This window comes from Urocitellus parryii, chromosome 9 (genome assembly GCF_045843805.1).
Source record: "Urocitellus parryii isolate mUroPar1 chromosome 9, mUroPar1.hap1, whole genome shotgun sequence".
Lineage (NCBI taxonomy): Eukaryota > Metazoa > Chordata > Mammalia > Rodentia > Sciuridae > Urocitellus > Urocitellus parryii.
The window spans coordinates 34,007,598-34,025,120 of NC_135539.1; the positions used below are offsets into that span (position 1 = coordinate 34,007,598).

Here is a 17,523-nt window from a genome sequence, read left to right on the forward strand (position 1 = left end):
TCTAAGTTGCCACAAAAATATAAACAGTTACTAGTCACCTTGTGTGTGCTAAGAATTGTAGGTAAAAACTGAGTATGAGGGTGGGTGTGGTGGCACATGCCCACAATCCCAGCAACTTGGGAAGTAGAGGCAGGAGGATTGCAAGCCTGATACCAGTTTGGACAAATTTATCAAGGATTTGTCTCAGAATAAAAAATAGAGAGTTGGGGATGTAGCTCAGTGGTAGGGCACCCCTAGGATCAATCCTCATAGCAATAATTAATTAATTAGTTTTAAAATGGAGTACATAGATTTTTTAAAATCCTATTAATGGGGGGGCTGAAGTATAGCTCAGTTGTAGTGTACTTGCCTAGTATGCATGAGACTCTGGGTTCCATTTCTAGGACCTCTAAAAAACTAAAAAAAGAAATAAATTCTGCTAATAAGTATTATAGAAATTGCAAAAATAATGTCTTCAGTGGCTAGTCCCTCTAAGTTAGTCAGCAGCTAGTCAGAAGTTAAGGTGAGGCTTTAAATAACAACTCCCTTTCCTTCCTTGGTTAATGTCAAGTCTTTGGCTTGGAATACTGTGTATCTTGTCTACAAAGATGAACAATATTTTCCCCTGAAAATTAATGCAACTGTGTCATTTGGAGCTTTGTCAGTGACTGTGGAGGCATGCACACTTTGACCAACACCCAGCACTGAGCTGTCCTGTAGAGATTCCTCAGCAGTCTGAACCTGGGACTGGCCCTGGATGCTGCTAGCATAGCCAGGAGAATCTAATCACACATCCAATAGGCACATTTACAGCCAGGCAAGGGCTCCCTGTCCTCCCAGTGGTATAACCAGTGATGCTTCACCCCCCCCCCCACATTGCCCTCCTCTGTTGGGCTTCTGGTCCCAAAGGAGCTGTCTAGGAGAGGAAGCTCCAGGAGAGGAGGAAGTGTCTCTTCCACTCAGGCTGCACACATACAGAGCTCTGAGTGATAGGGAAGGTCTTCCTCCACATCCACCTGGCCCTTCCTGACCACAGCAGGAACCCACCTGTCTGTTCCAAACAGAAACTGGAGGGCTTGGTATAGCCACAGTGCACAGTCATGGGAATACTTCCTCAGGATAATGACAACAAAATCCAAATTATTTGCACATGAGTGTCTCCTCAGCTTCTGGTTCTGCTCAACTCAGTTCCCCCAGTCATTTGATTACCTAATGCCTACAGCACTGGCTCACTTCAGTGATACTAAGGTTAGTGGTCTGATGCAACAGGGCTGAAGCTTTAGACCAGATAGTAAAATAGATGCCAAAATCTAGACAAGGATGCTATTCAGTGGGCATCAGCAAGGGTCGGGGACTAATTCCCCTGGACTCCATAACAACCCATGTGCTGCTCTCTGTCTACATCTTCCTGCTCACAAACCCTCCCAGGAGTAAGGACTGTCTCTCTACTGCCATATGAATGCTGCATATCTGAAGTTCAAGTTACAAACCAGCTGATTCATGAAATCAACACAGAGGCATGGGCACTTCCAACAGACAAACTATGCAGAGGGCAAGTTATGCCTTCTATTCTCGAAACCAATGTCCCTGGGCATACCTGAACATTCAATCCTGAAGTAGACACACACAGTTCTTTTCTTTTGTGGTGCTGGGGATAAAACCCAGGCCTCACCCATGCTAAGCACATGCTTTAGTACTAAGCCACATCCCCCTACCCCAGTTCCAACAACAACAACAACAACAACAAAAAGAGAGATGTCTCGCTGTGTTGCCCAGGCTGGTCTTGAACTTGTGGGCTTCATGGATCCTCCTGTCTCTGCTCCTGAGTAGCTGGGTTTACAAGTGCCTTATCACACCTGGCTCTTCAAGACAAATATCTTAACTGGCAAAAGAAACATACAGAAAAACTATTGCAAGGGTCAGAAACTTTACACTCTGCTTTCTCTTAAAGGACAGTTGATACTATGTAGCTTTGTCCAGCCATTTGATACAAGAGGAAAGAAGACTCAAATTCATTGTTTGAATACAAATAAATAATAATAGCTACAGAATAAATTGAACCAGCCTGTCTCTTAAGCAAAGTACCAGGTCTATTACACTATATAAGTTTCTTGGATTTGAAGATAACCCTATAATTACATCTCTAGATAAGCCTCAAGTTTAAATCTTCAGCTACATTTAAAAAAATGATACTATCCATGGACCCACTCTCAACTATGTAACAACAAAATGATTATGAGCTGTCAACAGAACCTTGTTCAGCATCTAGCAGCTATGTTCCAAATCTCACCCTACAGGTGACTAAAGGCCAAAAACTGCTCCCTGACATGATTGGTTACAATGTAAACTTGGAAGCTAGAGGGCATTTAGGGCTCTGAATCTCAACAATGGCCAGAGGGGTGTGTCTGTATTTCTCTCAACTGATGGAAAAAGATGCTTTTGGTTTCGGCCATTACTAAAAAAACCAACCATGTGTTTCCCAGTGTAAAAGTAAATTTGCTTACTTAAATGAAATTTTCCAACAAGGCAATAAAAACTCAACTGTGCTCCAGACCCCAGAAGCAGCTTTGTGCTTCTGCTCTCACGCAAACCCACTGCAGCATTGAGTCCCAAGCAGTACTTTGTGAGCCCAAGACATGCAGAATCTTGCAGGCAAGAGTTGCAAAGTGCTTAAAAACACAAATTAGCAGCTAGGCATGGTGGCTCACACCTATAAGCCCAGCAGCCTTGGAGGCTGAGGCAGGGGGATCACAAGTTCAAAGCCAGTTTCAGCTCTGATTGTAAAATTAAAAGAAAGGGCTGAGAATGTGGCTCAGTGGTTAAGCGCCCCTGGGTTCACTCCTGGTACAAACAAACAAAACAAAACCCAACAACAAAATACGAAAACCAAAAACCAAAAAATGCAAATCAGCAATGTTGGCGTCTTCAAAGTCTTAAACACAAAAACAACAAAATTCTAAAAAAAAAAAAAAAACACCAAAAGTAAAAGAAAAAGAAACTTCCAAAAAGTTAGCTTAATCTTAACTATTCTACAATAAAAGTTCTTAATAGTAGTTCCTAGACCACTTGTAGGCCCACTCTTGGAACTTAGGGCATTCAGAAAACCCCTTGGAATGATGTGTATATACATGAATTTTCCAGGGATCAAACTCACAGCTTTTAGCTTGAATGTGATGAATACAGGGTATGTCACAATCTACCACAATCTGACCAGTTGCTTTGACTAGGAAATTCCATCTAGCTCCTGTGCTGAGTCTCCTTTTAATATTTTTCCCTGTTAGAGTTTTCTTCATTGATATCTGAGTGTGGTGGTGTACTTCTGTAATCCCAACAACTCAGGAGGTTGAGGTAGGTGGACCAAGTTTGAGGCCAGCCTGAGCAACTTAGTGAGACCTTGTTCCAAATTAGATAAAAAGGACTGGAGGTATAGCTTAGTGGTAAAACACCCCTGGGTTCAAGCACCAGCACCCCCAATAAATAAATAAATAAATAGATGAAAATAAACAACAGTCACAAAACCAATTTCACTGGTAGACTTCTGTAGCACTGAGATGGTCTCATTTGTGAATCCTACTATACCTGTTGAAATCTTGTAGAGCCTTCCAAAGCCAGCTCAAATCACACCTCCTGGACAAGGCCTTTCAGCTTCCTCAGCCAGTGTTAATCTTCCCTGTTCTCCCACCAACTCACTACTTCCATAGTGGTGCTTACAGGGTGTACATTCACACTCTATGTTAAGTATATTTGTGCAACTGTCTCTCCAGTTTAACAGATGAGGGTTGAGAACAGGCACTTTTCATTGACTACCCCTTCTGCCACTAGCGCCTAGCACAAGGCCTTGCATATTTGTTGAATGTAATTTTTTCATTTCATTGTCAACAGTATCAACAATTCAGTTGTCAATTCTTTTGTTTCAGAGACCACCCATTCTAGTAATCAAATCTTCAAGAAGTTTCTAAAATCAGCAATACACACACACACACACACACACACACACACACATATACATAAGGTGGAACTATGTTGGAGTGGTTAGAAGAGATACCAATGCAATTATGGGCATGGTATTATGTATATTCAACAAAAAACCTTCAAACAACTTATTTATTTCTAACTGGATATGAAATTCAATCATTAAAAATGTTCTTGAGCCAGGTGCAGTGGTATACACCTATAATCCCAGCTACGCAGAAGACTGAGGCAGGAGGTTCACAAGTTTGAGGCCTCCTTGGCAACTTAATGAAACCCTATCTCCAAATAAAATAAAAAAGGGTAGGGATGTGGCTCAGAGGTAGAGCACTTGCCTCACATGTATGAAGCCTTGGGTTCATTACCCTGCACTGCAAAAGAAAAAAGAAAAACCCAAAACCCTCTTGTAATGCATGATATCACACACAAGAGGCTATGGATCGGATACAAAAACACATCAAAAAAATTGTGCACCATGATCAAGTAGGATTCATCCCTGGGATGCAAGGCTGGTTCAATATACGGAAATCAATAAATGTTATTCACCACATCAATAGACCTAAGGATAAGAACCATATGATCATCTCGATAGATGCGGAAAAAGCATTCGACAAAGTACAGCATCCCTTTATGTTCAAAACTCTAGAAAAACTAGGGATAACAGGAACATACCTCAACATTGTAAAAGCAATCTATGCTAAGCCTCAGGCTAGCATCATTCTGAATGGAGAAAAATTGAAGGCATTCCCTCTAAAATCTGGAACAAGACAGGGATGCCCTCTCTCACCACTTCTGTTCAACATAGTCCTCGAAACACTGGCCAGAGCAATTAGACAGACGAAAGAAATTAAAGGCATAAAAATAGGAAAAGAAGAACTTAAATTATCACTATTTGCAGATGACATGATTCTATACCTAGCAGACCCAAAAGGGTCTACAAAGAAACTATTAGAGCTAATAAATGAATTCAGCAAAGTGGCAGGATATAAAATCAACACGCATAAATCAAAGGCATTCCTGTATATCAGTGACAAATCCTCTGAAATGGAAATGAGGACAACCACTCCATTCACAATATCCTCAAAAATAATAAAATACTTGGGAATCAACCTAACAAAAGAGGTGAAAGACTTATACAATGAAAACTACAGAACCCTAAAGAGAGAAATTGAAGAAGATCTTAGAAGATGGAAAAATATACCCTGTTCATGGATAGGCAGAACTAACATCATCAAAATGGCGATATTACCAAAAGTTCTCTATAGGTTTAATGCAATGCCAATCAAAATCCCAATGGCATTTCTTGTAGAAATAGAGAAAGCAATCATGAAATTCATATGGAAAAATAAAAGACCCAGAATAGCAAAAACAATGCTAAGCAGGAAGTGTGAATCAGGTGGTATAGCGATACCAGACTTCAAACTATACTACAGAGCAATAGTAACAAAACCAGCATGGTACTGGTACCAAAACAGGCGGGTGGACCAATGGTACAGAATAGAGGACACAGAAACCAACCCACAAAACTACAACTTTCTTATATTTGATAAAGGGGCTAAAAGCATGCAATGGAGGAAGGATAGCATCTTCAACAAATGGTGCTGGGAAAACTGGAAATCCATATGCAACAAAATGAAACTGAATCCCTTTCTCTTGCCATGCACAAAAGTTAACTCAAAATGGATCAAGGAGCTTGATATCAAATCAGAGACACGGCATCTGATAGAAGAAAAAGTAGGCTATGACCTACATACTGTGGGGTCGGGCTCCAAATTCCTCAACAGGACACCCATAGCACAAGAGTTAACATCTAGAATCAACAAATGGGACCTACTCAAACTAAAAAGTTTTTTCTCAGCAAAAGAAACAATAAGAGAGATAAACAGGGAGCCTACATCATGGGAACAAATCTTTACTCCTCACACTTCAGATAGAGCCCTAATATCCAGAGTATATAAAGAACTCAAAAAATTAGACAATAAGATAACAAATAACCCAATCAACAAATGGGCCAAGGACCTGAACAGACACTTCTCAGAGGAGGACATACAATCAATCAACAAGTACATGGAAAAATGCTCACCATTTCTAGCAGTCAGAGAAATGCAAATCAAAACCACCCTAAGATACCATCTCACCCCAGTAAGATTGGCAGCCATTATGAAGTCAAACAACAACAAGTGCTGGCGAGGATGTGGGGAAAAGGGTACACTTGCACATTGTTGGTGGGACTGCAAATTGGTGCAGCCAATTTGGAAAGCAGTATGGAGATTTCTTGGAAAGCTGGGAATGGAACCACCATTTGACCCAGCTATTCCCCTTCTCGGTCTATTCCCTAAAGACCTAAAAAGAGCATGCTACAGGGACACTGCTACATCGATGTTCATAGCAGCACAATTCACAATAGCAAGACTGTGGAAGCAACCTAGATGCCCTTCAATAGACGAATGGATAAAAAAATGTGGCATTTATACACAATGGAGTATTACTCTGCATTAAAAAATGACAAAATCATAGAATTTGGAGGGAAATGGATGGCATTAGAGCAGATTATGCTAAGTGAAGCTAGCCAAGCCCTAAAAAATAAATGCCAAATGTCTTCTTTGATATAAGGAGAGTAACTAAGAACAGACTAGGGAAGAAGAGCACGAGAAGACGACTAAGATTAAACAAGGATGAGAGGTGGGAGGGAAAGGGAGAGAGAAGGGAAATTGCATGGAAATGGAAGGAGACCCACAGGGTTATACAAAATTACATACAAGAGGAAGTGAGGGGAAAGGGAAAAATAATACAAGGGGGAGGAATGAATTACAGTAGAGGGGGTAGAGAGAGAAGAGGGGAGGGGAGGGGAGGGGAGGGGGGATAGTAGAGGATAGGAAAGGCAGCAGAATACAACAGACACTAGTATGGCAATATGTAAATCAATGGAAGTGTAACTGATGTGATTCTGCAATCTGTATATGGGGTAAAAATGGGAGTTCATAACCCACTTGAATCAAAGTGTGAAATATGATATATCAAGAACTATGTAATGTTTTGAACAACCAACAATAAAAAAAAATTTTTAAAAAAGAGGCTATGGAACTACTATAAATCAAATCCAAGCTGGGTTGAGCTTGTGCCAAGTGGAGGTATTAATTTGGAGCAAACTCCAAATATCAAACACATGAACTTTAACGAAAGCCCACTAAGGAAATGAGAGAGTTTCATCTTTAAGATTATAAAAGAATGAACCAGTCTTACTGGAACTATTTATAGCAAGTCAAAGCAACTAGTAGATTCACATAATTAACTGCAGAGGATGGTTGGAGGTAATGAAGTTAAAGAAATCACATATTCAAATTCAGGCACACCTGTGGTCAAGAACACCACATCTAGAATCAAAGAACAAGGGGGATAAGACTGCCGTACCATCAAGATGGAGTATCTCCACCCCTAAAAAATCTTGGATATAACATGGCAGGCTATGGGGTGTGACAGCACATGCCTGTATTCCCAGCTACTTGGAAGGCTAAGGTAGAAGGATTGCAAGTTCGAGACCAGCCTCAGCAACTTAGCAAGACCCTGTCTCAAAATTTAAAATAAAATAAAATAAAATGGCTGGGCAGAGCACCTGGTTCAATCCCCAGTACTGCAAAACACAGTATCAAGAAAACACAATAAGCAAATGTGGGAAAGAAGGTAGGCTGCCTCGGAACCTCTGGACTTGAAGGACATGCTGGTGAGTCCCCTGGGTATCCTGTTACCTACTACCCCCACAAGTCAGGTGTTGCAGAGGGCAGCTGGAAGAGACAGGAGGCAGAGGAAAAAAGAGTCCCAAGATGAGCCAGTTCCTGGCAAATGCACCTAGGGAGAGGTGGGATTACAGCAGGAGACCCTTTGGCAATGCCTACTGTTATGGTTTGGATATGAGGTGTCCCCCACAGCTCACATGTGAGACAACGCAAGAAGGTTCAGAGGAATTAATCCCCTCATAGGGATTAGCTGAGTGGAAACTGAAGTGGTAGGGTGTGGCTGGAGGAGAGGGGACTTGGGGGCGTGGCTTTGAAGCACGTATTTGCATCTGGCAACTAGTGACTCTGCTTCCTGATCATCATGTCACCACCTTCCCTCTGCCACACTCTTGAGGAATGGAGCCTGCTGTCTGTGGACTGAGACCTCTGAAACCGTGAGCCCCCAAATAAATGTTTCCTCCTCTGCAATTGTGCTGGTCGGGTCTTTTAGTCACAGCAGTGAAAAAGATGTCTAAAATACCCACCCTGCTCCAGCCAAACACCAACAAAAACCCCACATATGCCACCCATTGAGGTTTCAGCAAAGTTGCGAGGGGAGGGAAGTTGGTTTTCTGTCATCTTCCTGCCCTGAGGAAACAGCTGGTACTCCCAAGTGGCCCAGCAGGTAGTTCTGGCAGGCCAGACAGGAATCCGACTCCCCCCTCTGCCTGAAGAGCACGGGTGTCCAAATCCCCTACAGGAATAGTGTCAGCAGGGCCCTGGGGGCCTGAACCTTGGCCTCAAACAGGACCCTAACCCAATGACTAGGAGGTGGCAGGAGGCTGATGCTACAACCCCACTCAAGAAGGTAATAGTCTTGGTGACCTGGAGGTCAATAACCAAAGAGCAAAGAGCTCAGCCATCAGTTCCAGGAGAAGAGAAAACCAGTGGGGCTGAGAAAGTATTTGAAGAAAAAATACCTGAAAACTCCCCTGTATTTGGCAAAACACATAAAGGCACAGATTCAGTAAATTGTATAATCCCCAAATAGAATAATCTGAAAGAAACCTATGCTAAGATGAATCATAATCAAACTTCTGAAAACTAAAGATGATGGAAAAATCTTGAAAACAACCAGAGAACAAAAAAAGCATTAATTTATAGAGGGACACCAACTCAAATGACAACATCTTCTCATCTGAAACTGGGGAGGCACATTCTTCAACTACCAAAAGAACTGAGAGCTTGAACTCTAAGCTGGCAAAAAAAATGTCCCTTAGGAATGAAGGGAGGGACTGGGGTTGTGGCTGTGGTAGAGTGCTTGCCTAGCACATTCGAGGCCCTGAGTTCAATCCTCAGCACCATATATAAATAAATAAATAAAGGGAAATATATATATATGAATGAAGGGGAAATAAAGAGGTTTCTTTTTTAAAATTTTTTTATTATTAGTTGCTCAAAACATTACAAAGCTCTTGACATATCATATTTCATACATTTGATTCAAGCAGATTATGAACTCCCATTCTTACCCCGTATACATATTGCAGATTCACATTGGTTCCATATCCACTTTTTTACATACTGCCATACTAGTGTCTGTTGTATTCTGCTGCCCTTCCTATCCTCTACTATCCCCCCTCCCCTACCTGAAATGAAAGAAAGCCTGGAGAATCTATTGCAAGCAGACTTATTCTTAAAGAACAGCCAGCTGCAGTTTTTTTTAAACAGAAAGCGAATGAGAACAGAAGGCTGTGAACTCCAGAAAGGAGAGAGGACCATCAGAAGAGTAAGAAGAGGTGCAGATATAAAAGGTAAGAAGAGGACATTAGTAATATTCCACTTTTATATTTATATTTAAAATATTTATATTTGTACTTAAAATATTTATATTTGAAAAGTGGAACGGGTAACTAAATGGAAACTTAATGTGGTAAAACACCCTTGTCAGGAGACTTGGGTAAGTTACCTATGTATATTGTAAATCTAGAACTACCAAGAAATTGATTCAAAATGCAATACTAAAAAAATCAATCAAGATGGAGTCCTAAAACATGTTCAGATAACCCATAAAAAAGTAAGAACAAAACAGAAAAACAACAACAACAACAAAACCCAAAAGAAGAGAATTTCATTGGATTAGATAAAGGGGAATGAAGGGAAGGGAGGGAGAATGGGAATAGAAGGACAATAGAACGATTGGACATAACTTTCCTATTCATATATGAATACACAACCAGTATAACTCCACATCATGTACAATCACAAAATGGGAGATTATACTCCATGTACGCATGGATATTTTTTAATATCTTTTTTTAAAGTTGTAGACGGACATAATACATTCTATTGTCAATAGAATAAAAAATTTATACAAATAAAAAAATTTCAAAAACCCAAAAGATTCTCTAAAAAATTTTCAAAAATCCAAATTATTGGGGCTGGGGTTGTTGGTCAGTGGTACTGCACTTGCCTAGTATGTGTGAGACACTGGGTTTGAGCATTAGCACCACATAAAGATAAATAAATAAAGCTATTATGTCCATCTACAACTTAAAAAAAAAGATATTAAAAAAATCCAAATTATTCCCTAACACATTAATAATAATAATTATTATTAATAACCTTAACTTAAATGCAAATAATCTAAATATTCAAATTAATTAAAATTGGAAGATTGGATTAAAAAATCCACACAAAAGTCACTTCAAAACAATATGGGTAGGTTAAAAGAATGGAAAAACCAGACACCCTGAAAGCATTAATAAAAACAGAAGTGGAGGGGCTCAGAGGTAGAGCACTCGCCCAGCATGCATGGGGCACTGCGTTCAATCCTCAGCACCACATAAAAATAAAATAAAGGTATGTGTCCACCTACAATTTAAAAATAAATATTAAAAAAAAAAACAGAAGTGGGTATGTGAAGATAACTGATAAAGACACTTTTAGCACAAAAAAAATTACTATAGATGATTTCCTGACTTACTATGTTTCAGCTTTTTTGACTTTATCATAGTGCAATAGCCATCCACATTCCATAGAAACCTACTTCAATATCTTAATATTGATCTTCTCTGGTCTAGTAGAATGCAGTAAGATACGTGTGATACTGGGCAGCAGCTCCAGCTTAGCCTCACATGTCCTCAGGATTAAAAACTGAACACAACAGTGTACTGTGTTGCCAAGCTAGGATGTTCAGTAGGTTAGGTGTGTATTAAATGCATTTTGACTTATAAGAGTTTCAATTTACAAAGAGTTGCAAATTGACAGGATGAGTAATCACATTGTAATTTAAGGGACATCTGTAAAGACAAGAGAGGACATTACATAATGGCAAAGGCTCAATCTATCAGGTAGATAATAATCCCAATTGTTTATGTACCACATAAACACTGACAGAATTAAAGAAGAAATTGGGAGCTTTCATATCCAACCCTCAGCAAGTGATAGAACTACTGAACAAAATTTCATCAAGGATACAGAGTCAACAGCTGTGTTAACCAGCAGCATCAACTGACGATATGTAGAACACTCCAACAAATAACAGAATACATATTTTTTTCCCAAATGCCTATGGAATATTCACCAACATAGGACCACAAAACATATGACAGATAGACCATATTCTGGGTCATAAAAGTAACCTCGACAAATTTCAAAGAACTGAAATTATACAATGTGTGTTCTCTAAACATACTAGAGTCAAACTAGAAATTAGTAATAGAAAGATAATAGAAAAATCTCCAAACATTTGTAAACTACAGCACACTTATAAATAAATAATCCATGAGTCAAAGAAGACATCTTGAAAGAAATAAAATACCCATGAAACAGAATAAATGAAAGTAGAACATTCAAATTTTGTGGACACAGCTATAGCTGTGCTGAGAGGGGAAATTGCAACATTTAAAATGTTTATATTAGAAATGAGAAAAGATCTCAATAAGTAATCTAAGTCTCTAACTCAAGAAAATAGGGGTGGGGAGAACAAAATAAATCTAAGGTAAATGGACAAAAGAAGCAAAGAACAGAAATAAATGAAATTGGAAACAAGGAAGTGAATCGGGGGTGGAATCAATGGAATCAAAAGCTGGTTCTTTTTGGTTGGGGGCAAAAAAAAAATCAATAGAATGGTAAGCTTCTATGAAGACTGACAAAAATACAGAAAGCAAAAATCATCAACATCAGATCAGAAAGAGAAGATAATCAGTACTTTAATCACTCTTATTCAACATAATACTGGAAGTTCTAGCCTTTGCTGTAAGACAAGAAAAAGAAATAAAATTCATACCAATTGGGGAAGAAGAAGTAAAACTCCCTACTTGTAGCTAACAAACTAACATGATGGTCTATGTAGAAGGTTCAAAGAATCCACAGGAAAGCTCTTCTGATGTAATTTTCAGCAAGGTCATGGGATGCAAGACCAAGATATAAAAAACAATCACATTGTTTTCATTAACAATGAGCATGTGGAAATTGAAAGTAAGAGGACAATCTCATTTACAATTGCTTTAAAGAAATATTTAAATACTTAGGTGTAAAATTAATAAATCATGTACAGAATATATATTCAGCAATGTGAAAAAGGCTGATAAAAGAAATCAAAGACTTAAATGAATGCATACCATATTTAGGGATTGGAAGACTTAATTTAGCAAAGCTATCAATTTTCTCTCATTTGATTCATATTAATATAATTGCTGTCAGCATCCCAACAAAGTTTAAAAAAAACAGACACAGACAAAGCTGATTTCTAAAATTTATCAGAAAAAAAAAAAGGCACAGGCCCTGAAATAACTAAAGTGATCTTGAAAAAGACAAAATAGGAGAAATCACCCTATCTGATATTAAAATTAAATTATGTAATAATCAACATAATGTGATAGTAGCACAAGGATGAACATACAGATCAATGGAACAGAAAAGAGAACTTAGAAACAGACCTACATAAATATGCCCACCTGGTTTTTGACAAATGCATGAAACTATTCAATAGGAGGATGGCCTTTTCAACAAATGGTACCTGAGCACCCAACTATTCACAGGCAGAAAAAAATGAACTTTGGTCTAAATCTCATACCTTACACAAAAATTAACTCAATGTAGATCACACACTAAAAATGTAAAATGTGAAACTACAAAACTTTTAGAAAAAAGTAAGGAAAAAATCTTTGAGATCCAGAGCTATGCAGAATTCTCAGACTTGATGTCAAAAGCATGATCTATAAAAGAAAAATATTGGTAAACTAGACCTCATTGAAAGCAAAAATTTTGCTCTACAAAGGTGCCTGTTAAAAAAATAAAATGCCAGCCCACAGACTGCAAGAAAATATGTATAATTCATCATCTATAACAAAGGTCTAGTATTTAGAATATATAAAGAATTCCCTAAACTCAACAATAAAAAAACAAACAACCTAATAAGAAAATGGACAAAAACAGGGAAACACTTTCCCAAAGAAAATAAATGAATGGCAAATAAGCACATGAAAAAATGTTCATCATCATTAGAGACATGCAAATTAAAACTATAAGAATCTGGAGGCTAAGGCAAGAGAATCATGAGTTCAAAAGCCAGCCTCAGCAACAGTGAGGTGCTAAGCAACTCAGTGAGACCCTGTCTCTAAATAAAAATACAAAATAGGGATTATGCTCAGCCATAGAAAGCTTGCCTAGCACACACAGGGCCCTGGGTTCGATCCTCAGCACCACATAAAAATAAATGAATGAATGGAATAAAGGTATTGTGTCCAACTACAACTAAAATATAAATATATATATTTTTTTAAAAATACAAAATAGGGCTGGGAATGTGGCTCAGTGGTTGAATACCCCTCAGTTTAACCCCTGGTACCAAAACAAAACAAAAAGCCCCCCAAACTACAAGAAGATGTCATTATACACCTATCAAAATAACTGAAATAAAAAACAATGACACCAAATGCTGGCAAAGATGCAGAGAAACTGGCTTTCTTATACATTGACAATTGCAATGTGAAATAGCACATTATTTGGGAAATAAACTGGCAGTTTCTTATGAAACTAAATGTGCAACTACCACATGAGCCAGTAATTGTATGCATAAGCATTTATCCCAGATATACAAAAAATTATGTAGATATAAATGCATGTACATGAATGTTTAAAGGAGATTTATTTGTAATAGATACTGGAAACAACCCAAACATCCTTCAATAGGAGAAGAGTTAAATGGTAGACTCAGCAATAAAACGGCAAGATGGGCTGGGGTTGTAGCTCAGTGGCAGAGTGTTCACCTAGCATGTGTGAGGCACTGGGTTTGATCCTCAGCACCACATTAAAAAAAATGAAATAAAGATACTGTGTCCACCTACAACTAAAAAATAAATATTAAACAAAGGCAAGAACTATAGATAAACGCAACTACTTGCACTGAATCTCCAAGGAATTATGCTAAGAGATAAGAGCTGATTTTAAAAGATCACATTCTGTAAGATTCCATTCATACAACATTCTTCCAAAATTATAGAATTGAAGAATATATCAGTCACTGATAGGGTCTGGGAGGGGAGCATAAAAAAAAAAGAGATTGCAAAAGGGCAACTAGAGAGCCTTTTAGTGATGGTCTGGGTCCTGCCTGTATCATTGCCAATATTCTGGTTGTAGTGTTGTAGTACAGTTTTACAACATATTACCATTGAGCAAAAGTGGGTAGAGGGTATATGGGATCTCTGTTATTCTTACAACTGCACAGGACTCTGATTATTGCAAAATTAAAAGTTTGATTAAAAAAGACCAGGTTTGGTTTCCAGCTCTGCCATCTGCTAATTAGATAGCTGAAACCTTGAGATTTTAAAACTCTATCTTCAATTTCCTTATTGGCTAAATGGGACAATACCATTTGAAAGTGTTATGAAAATTAAATGCCATACAGAAAGGGTCTGGCACATTATGCATAGCACAGATTGCTTTAAAAATAGCCTCTATATAAATATTATTCTGAACAGTATCATTCAAATGTCCACGATTGAAGCTACTACAAAGCCATTTACTAAAAAAGTTTCTTTCTGAAGTTATTTTGGCCAAATAAAAATGGGAATGGGGGAGAGGAAAAGTTTTTTGTTGTTTCAAATTAAAAGATGAATTTCTAACTAGAATTTAAAATCCTCACAATGGATAAAATGAGTTTAATATAGAACTACAATTAGTCAAAAACAAATTGGGGCCAGGCACGGTGGCACACATTTATAATCCCAGTGGCTTGGGAAAGTGAGGCAGGAGGATTGCAAGTTCAGCAAAAATGAGGCACTAAGCAATTCAGTGAGACCCTGTCTCTAAATAAAAGACAAAATAGGGCTGGGGATGTGGCTCAGTGGTTGAGTGCCCCTGAATTCAATCTCCAGTATTACCACCACTCCCCCCCCAAAAAAAACAAATTGGGAAAGAAAATTTAATATTATTTAACAAATCTTATTTCTCTTGATAAGGAAGCCAGTAAAAGTTAACATTCATATGCATTGGGAAAAGGTTAAGACTGAGTTTTCTAAAATATGCTTCGGGTACCAAGTTGGATTTGAGCCCTCTGTTTCTGAATATTTTTCCTGCATCCCGAACTGAAAGAAACCAGGAGACAGTGAACCAGCCAAATTTGCCTGTTCCGAGGTCTAGGAAAGCAGCAAAAATTAAACTAGCCTTTTGAAGAGAAGTTAAGAGAGCAGGTTCTGAGAGATACTCAAGTGTACTTTACCCCAGAAGATGAGGAGATTTTTGAAGCACACAATTGATCTCTAATGAGCTGCACTGGGCACCTCCTCTTTAAAGTTCATCAAGTGTTTGGCCAGAGCCCTGACTGGAGGGGCTTTTGAAAGAGGTGAAAAGGAAAGGGATGTTTTATCATTCAGATTATTTTCTTCCCATCACAATCCCAAATGACCTATTTGTGTTGAAATGAGATATTTTAGTAACAAAAATGTAAAGTGGGAATACTGGCCTGGAATTCTGGGGCTCAGGATCCTGGCACCATGGCCAGAGGGGAGCTTCCAGGGTGAAATGAAAGAGATGTCCCAGATTAGATTCTCCTGCCCTTTGCTAAATGTAAACTCCCTCAGATACCATAAAATTGAGTCTCCAGGCAGGTTTTCTGGTAGATAAATGTCTCTCCACGTCTGCTTGGAGACAACTGTTCCTCAGACCTGTAACCTGGCTTCTCCAAAATGGACTTGGGAAAAGCTGAAGAGTGGGGCACGAAAAGTGTATAGATAAGAAACTCAAAAAGGAAATGACCCAATCTAGGTGCAGGACTGACTCTCTCCTCTCCCCTTCTCATCAGTTTTCTCCAGATTTCCTTTCTCTGGGGACTTTTACACGAGCTCACAGTAGTGAGACACTGGAAAGTGGACAGTCAACTCTACCGTTCCTTCCGCAAACACAGCAAAGATATAAAGGGAGCAAGACACAATGCAAGGATTTTATTTGTATCCTGGTTAAACAAATAAAACTTATAAAGCAACAATGGAAGAAATCTGGACACTGACTGGATATTTGGCAACATTAAGGAGTTACTACTTTTACTAATAACCTTTTTCATTAATGGTAATGTGTTTTGTTTTTTTTTTTTAAACAAGGCCTTTATCTTGAGCGATCTTATGTTTTCTAACGCCACTGTACAACGTCTGGAATTTGCTTGGAGATCATGGGGGCATAGGTGAACTGGGCTGGCCTGGACATGATCGCTGTTGAAGCTGAGAGGTGTACATTACAGTTCTTTCTACTATCTTCGCTACTTTTGTATATGCTTGAAATTTTCCTACTATAAAGTTAAAACTTAAGATTGGTGACTGGTTCTCCTCCAGACTTCACTGCTCTTCGGGGCTTGCTGCTGGCTGGGCAGGGCAAATTCAGCTCCCTCACCCAGCGCAGCTGCAGGGGAAACCCTGGCCTCCATCCTGCCAGGGTGAGTCCAGGGGGGCTTTCTCCATCACCAAGCACCCCTCCGCCCCCAAGTCGCCAGAAGTTGGCCAGCTTCTACTCTTAACGTCCCCAAGCACCGGAGAAGGGGCAAAGCCACCAGGCCGACGGGGACTAGGGGGCGTGCAGGAGAGCCCCAGGTGACCCAGGCTAGTGGCCCCCTCGACTCCGCGCAGGGCTACCTGGTCGCGGGAGCAGTGGACAACGCTGCGAGCCAGGCGGCGCCGCAGAGCGGGGGACAAAGCGCGCGGCCGTGGCCCCAGCTTGCGCGCGCCTGGCCACCGCTACCGGCGCCCACCTGGACACAGGTGTGCGGGCGGGGCAGGGCGGGCCCGCTCACCTTGAGGATGTTGTCGAAGATGGTGTCGCGGAACTCCAGCAGAGCTTTCTGGTCGAATTCGCGGCCGTGAATGATGCGCATCTGCTTGAGGAAGGTGGACTTGCCGCTCTCGCCGGCGCCCAGCAGCAGGATCTTGACCAGGCGCCGCACGGCGCGCCGCTCGCGGGCCAGCAGCGCGTCGATGTCGCGGCTGCGCCTCCGGGCCTCGCGCTCAGCATCCCGCGCCGCGCCCGCCCTGCGCTCGCGGGCCCCGGCCTCGGCCGGCAGCAGGCAGCGGCTGAGGGTGCGCACCACCCCGGACATGGCCCCTCAGGCCGCGGCCGCGCCCCGCCGGGGCCCGCGCGCCATGGACGCCCGCGGCGCGCGCAGGCCGGGCCAGGCGCCGCCCGCCGCTCCCCAGGCCGCTCCGCCGCCGCCGCCGCCCGAGGCCCGCACTCGCCCGGCCGCCGCTCAGCCCGGCTGCGGGGCGGGGCGGCCGCGACGGGCGGGCGGTGCTGCGCGAGGCCCGCAGATTGGGCCGGTGGCTGTCCATCCGGCTGAACGGGCCCTCCGATTGGCCTGGCTCGCGCCGGGAGG

At 40.7% G+C, this 17,523-nt stretch overlaps 1 protein-coding gene across 1 annotated transcript in view; it reads right to left on the reverse strand.

The window, feature by feature from the left end:
* Window positions 1–17,253, reverse strand: part of Gna12 (G protein subunit alpha 12) — a 99,071-nt gene extending 81,818 nt beyond the window's left edge. Inside the window, exon 1 of the mRNA XM_026415235.2 lies at window positions 16,948–17,253. Coding sequence (XP_026271020.1) covers window positions 16,948–17,250 — 303 coding nt within the window. The 5' untranslated portion in view covers window positions 17,251–17,253. The remainder of the gene's footprint in view (window positions 1–16,947) is intronic.
* Window positions 17,254–17,523: the final 270 nt, after the last annotated feature.